Source organism: Monopterus albus, unplaced genomic scaffold, assembly GCF_001952655.1.
Source record: "Monopterus albus unplaced genomic scaffold, M_albus_1.0 scaffold395.1, whole genome shotgun sequence".
Classification (NCBI taxonomy): Eukaryota; Metazoa; Chordata; class Actinopteri; order Synbranchiformes; family Synbranchidae; genus Monopterus; species Monopterus albus.
The window spans coordinates 99,318-104,690 of NW_018128275.1; the positions used below are offsets into that span (position 1 = coordinate 99,318).

Consider the following 5,373-nt stretch of genomic DNA (forward strand, 5'->3'; position numbering starts at 1 on the left):
AGATGCCAGTTAGCATACAGCTTTTTTTAAAATCCCAGCAGGTTCCAACCACAAATCTGGCAAAGATGAATTATCAGCCCTGCGACAATGGAATTAGATGCACAAACACAAATGATCAGTCTGGCTTCACTGTAATGAATAGATATGCTTAATTACTGAAACTGAAGTTGAGTCACATTCAATACTGGGCACTCACTGAAAATGTTTTAGAAGGTATGAAAGGCAGTAATTACTGGGGTCACTGAAGATGCATCTCTAAATTAAATGTGGAAAACTGATCACATTGACTGATTCAATTTCAGGAAAGGTTTTATTAAATTGTTCTTTGTGAAGACTTGCACTGGTGCACAATGAATTGGGCAGCAGTCGAAGGCAGGGGCCCCGACGACCCGATCTCTGGACACAGAGACTTGTAACCAGAAAAAAAAAAAATGCTTTCAAATCTCAACCCTGCAGATTTTCCACCGGTACAGTTGTCCAAGGTCATGAACTCAGCTTCTGCTCGGTGGTATATGTGGGTGGGGCCAGTTCCTAGACTGAAAGTAGCCCCTGAGTCCTTCTAGGTCCACGGGAGGGAAGTAGGCTCCAATGCGTTTTCTCAGCCACCACTTCCCCTGCGCTGCGCTGGCACTGCCCGGCTGACTGAACTTGTATCTGAAGTGTTCTCCTCGCACCCACCTGGGGGGGGAGGGACGACATGGAGATCATCAACCTCATTCTTGAATGAGCTGTCTAGAACAATTAAGAGCTTTCATCTTTGTGTTCAGATTCTGATCTAACTGCGCAGTGAGTGAAAATGTTTAATCTGTTACTTCACATATCGTTGCTATATAATATGTGATGATATACAGGTATCTGGTTCCATGACTCCTATTAACACAGTGTGTAAGTGCCAATACTGACTTACTATCGTGACTTCTGATGTTTTTGTTTTATTTGGTTTTGATGCTCTGAAGATTTTGCACATTTTCCATTATTGATGTTCACTGGGAGATGAGATCCACACAAATGAGATAATATTCATATAAACTATTGTTTATGTGTTTCTTAAATTATTATCACCAAGCAGAGGTATATACTGTCCCCAAAAAGACACCACACAGCCTCTATATGCACTATTTCTAGTTTTTGTGTTTTAGCTAAAGAAAGATTATCTGGTGGTTGCTTCACTAGAGGACGCTAGAGGACAGAGTATAATCTCTCATCAGAAGGTGTGATTGTGTCACCAAAACACACATTAGATGACAGATATACTTCTGTAAACACAGCTTATCATTAGCAGGACAAATCTGTGCTGCCTGCTAACAAATAAATTCCTCCAACAAACGTCAAAGGAGATAAAAGCTGGCTCATCATACAGTATTCTCTCCCTGCAGAGGGAAATGCACTCTGTGTTTACCTGGGTGGGTCTCTGCCTTGGAATGGGTTGTGGTTGAGCAGCGAGAGGACCGTGCTGTCGTTGGCCAGCAGACGTCCTGCTATGTGGATCACCCACTCACTCTGCTCGTAGGTCTGTATGAACACATGGAGAGAGTTTGTTAGAGACTAAGAGAAAAAGCAGCAGAAAGAAAAGGAGGTAAAACAACTAAGGGTGGTGATAAAAGAAATGTACTGGGACTGAGAAAGAGAAAAAAAACAGGAAGTGCAACAAAGATGCTCTGAGTCGAAATCATAAAGACTAAGCCAAAGAGAGAGCAAAGCAGTGTGTACTGAGTAAAGAGGGACAGGTGTGCAGACAAAAGAATAAATACAGTGCATCCTAGTGGGTAGAACCAGTAGTTGAATATGTAATGCAGCACTAAACAGCTGAGGCTCAAGTGATTTTTGTCACACAAGCCCTAAAAATGAGGCGATTACTAGTGATAAAGCACCTGGAAAGGGGGTTAATGGTTATTTCATACAGCATCTACTAAGGTCTCTATTTGAGTGTTAGCCTAGTTAACGTCACAGTATCAGGAGTGGCAGGGTACTCTTGTTTTTTGGAATGACTTTAACAACATAAAATTTGTTCTGGCTCTGATCTAACTCAAATCCTATATCCAGACCAAAAAAAAAAATCCATCCTGAAGACAAGTTATTATGTGTCTACACTGGTAATGTGTTTCACTCCTAATATCTTTTCCTGCAGTTGTTCAGCTTCTCACCTGAAAGGCAGCGAACCACATGAGCCAGTCTAGACGGTAGTGGTATGGGGATATCAGGCACGGCCGTCGATAAATGTCTCCTGGTTTACATTGGAACTGGTACTCCTCCCACACTGCCTCAGGGTCCTTGGGATCCTGGCTCAGAGTGCCCTGGAAAATCACCTCAGTACGCTCCTTGGTGATGCTGGACAGAGGGCGGAGAAATACATACGGGAATACACAGCTTTGGAAAATAAAATTCACTTGACCTTTAAAAACATGATTTCCTGGTCCAAGCTGCATTTTCTTGTTAAACATTCATTCCTACTCCACAGACTCACTGTGTCTTCATGAGCCCTGAACCAGCAGCCATGACTGTACCTGCCAAACGCCCCGTAAGTGTTGACTATACGTAGTGGGTCGAAGGAGGTGTTCATCACCTGCCTGGAATTCAGCAGGTTCATCACCACAGGAATGCTCAGGTAGCCAATCAGAACGCTCAAAGAAATGTTCGCTACTCGACGTATCAACATACCTGACACACACACAAAGAGAAAGAACAGGACTACATGAAAAACAGCTTTAAATCATTATTTTCTGATATAGCTGGATATAGTTTGTGTTTTTTTTCCTTTTTTAATTTAAAAAAAACAAAGTATGCAGACACACCAGTCTGCCTGTCTATCTGTCACATTCTCCACAGACACCGCTCTCAGCCGGCTGTGGGGAAACTGCAGGAGTGATGCATGTTATTGCGCCTGTTTGGCCTAAAGGAGCTATGCCAGTGTTTGTTTACTTGTTAAATTCTGCAGCCTTCTGGAGAAATAAATCACTGCTCTGTTGCAGAATTTCAAAACAAAACTGGCTCAAGGAAAAACTGTAATTACAGCCAGTAGTGGAAGAAGTGCTTAGATCCTTACCCAAGTAAAAGTAGAAATACCACAGTGTAAAAATACTCTTGTTACAAGTCCTGCATTCAAACTGCTACTTAAGTAAAAGTACAAATGCATCAAAATATACTTGAAGTACCAAAAGTAAAAGTACTCATTACGCACAATGGCATGTTTCACATTAATGTATATTATTGGATTATAATTACTGATGCATTATTGTGCACATCACTTTAATGTTGTAGCGAGTAAAGGTGGAGCTAATGTTAACTACCTTATATACCTATAATTTGAAGTACTTTACATACTGCTGGGTAGCTTGTGAATTTCCCACCAGGCATCAGAAGTGTTTTGTTTTATACACCTGATTCTAAAAAGTAATGAAAGGTATCATATGAATGTAGTGCAGCTAAAAAGAAATCGTCTCTGAAATCAGAATCGGAATGAAGCAGCAGAACATGGAAATACTCAAGTACAAATACCACAAAACGGTACTTGAGTACCATTTTGTGGTATACCGAAGTGGTATAATTAAGTACTTAATTTCTTTGCATCACTGTTTACAGCTTAATTCAAGGTGACAAAGTTGCTAGTGTCTGCTCTACAGGGGGATTCAATGCTATTAAAAGTATACCATAAGTCTTTACTGCTCCTCTTGTCTGTTCTACGATTTTTCACATCTTCTACATTTTCAAGTCTTTGAACAAATTCTACAACTATTAAAATGCCTCCAAGAGGGAAAAGAGCTAAAAAATCAGAAGCAACCGAGGATGTTGAGGCGGAAGAGGATTCTATTTCAGCGGCGCAAGTAGCTGAGATGTTGAATCAGCAGAAGCTGATGTACACCGCACTAATGTGCCAATAGCAAGAAAACTTCCAAGGCTTTGTGAAACTAATTATGGAGACAAACAACAAGAGACTCGACGACATGACCAAAGAAATACAGGAGATAAAAACGAGTTTGCAGTTTACCCAGCGAGATGTGGATGCGATTAAAGCAGCCATGGGGGAGCAGGAAATACAAGCCAAAGACACTAGGCATGACGTCTACAAAACTTGTGAGAGTCTTATAACCATAACATATAAAATGGAGCAATTGGAAGTACAGTCTAAGCAAAAAAACCTGATCTTCAAGGGAATCAAGGAGACAGCTGGAGAAAGCTGGACGGAAGCGGAACGGAAGGTGAAGGAGATTTTAAAGGACAAACTGCAAATTCATCAAGATATAAAGATGGAACGGGTTTACAGAGTTGGGAAACTTTCTGATCGTGGACCGAGGGCGGTACCCTCATCAGTGTGAAGAAACATGCAAGTATTTTGATATCTGCAATGGCAGATGAGCTTGGAACCAACAACAACAAGCATGACTAATGGACGATATGAGGCAAGTGATTTGTTACAGAAGTTAATAGTTTTTGAGGGACTGGATCTGGAACTGAACATATTTGGAGACACTGAAATTCATTATCATGAACCGGACGATGGCTTTGACCCTGAAAAAAACTTTTTCAAGAACTGCAAGTATTACACGGATGAGCAGTTTAACAGCAATGTCAAGACTGAAAACAAATCATCACTAATTCACTTTAATAGCAGAAGACTATACGCAAACTTTCAGAGTATAAAACATTATCTTAGTAGTCTAAAACATGCTTTTAATATAATTGCTATTTCTGAAACTTTTTTTATTTTATTTATTCTTTCAAACATGTAAAGACAGTTGATATGTCAACACACATAGTTTCACACATATCCACAAATGCATTATCAATTTGCTTATACCTATTACATGCTTGAACGGAGTAGGAAGAAGTTAGACTTATCTAGTCCTACCCCATAATATCATCTTACCATCATTGGTTTGCAAGCAGTATTTCTACATAGATAATTTTGTTCTACACCACGCTAGTGATATACTAAAAAATTATTACAGATTGTTACCATTCTTACATAATTACATACTTTGATAATTATCTTCTACATCACACAAGTAAAATTATTACATAGTGTTAACATTCTTACACCACACCACAATGTGACACCTGATTAATCATTAAACCTTTTCTTGCATATATCTTGATTGACACATACCTTTATATTTATGTTTAAACTCATCAATTTCCTCCTGTTTTTTATGTCCACACAAATTATTCCATAGTTTTATCCCACTTATGGAAATACAGAATATTTTTTTGGTTGTATGTATAGCATGAATTTTTAAATTTCACTGACCCCTTAAATTGTTTCCCCCTTCCCTTTCATTAAATAGTTTTTGAATTCCACCAGGTAATAAATTGTTCCTGGCTTTATACATAAACACAGCAGTCTTATATCCCACTAAATCAAAAAATTTTAACAAT

The 5,373-nt window shown here is 39.2% G+C and overlaps 1 protein-coding gene across 1 annotated transcript in view; it reads right to left on the bottom strand.

The window, feature by feature from the left end:
* Positions 1 to 431: 431 nt before the first annotated feature.
* lmf1 (lipase maturation factor 1) overlaps positions 432 to 5,373 on the bottom strand; it is a 22,626-nt gene continuing 17,684 nt past the window's right edge. Inside the window, 4 exon segments of the mRNA XM_020586124.1 lie at positions 432 to 678; positions 1,400 to 1,512; positions 2,145 to 2,328; positions 2,505 to 2,658. Of these exon segments, the coding sequence (XP_020441780.1) occupies positions 492 to 678; positions 1,400 to 1,512; positions 2,145 to 2,328; positions 2,505 to 2,658 (638 nt within the window). The 3' untranslated portion in view covers positions 432 to 491.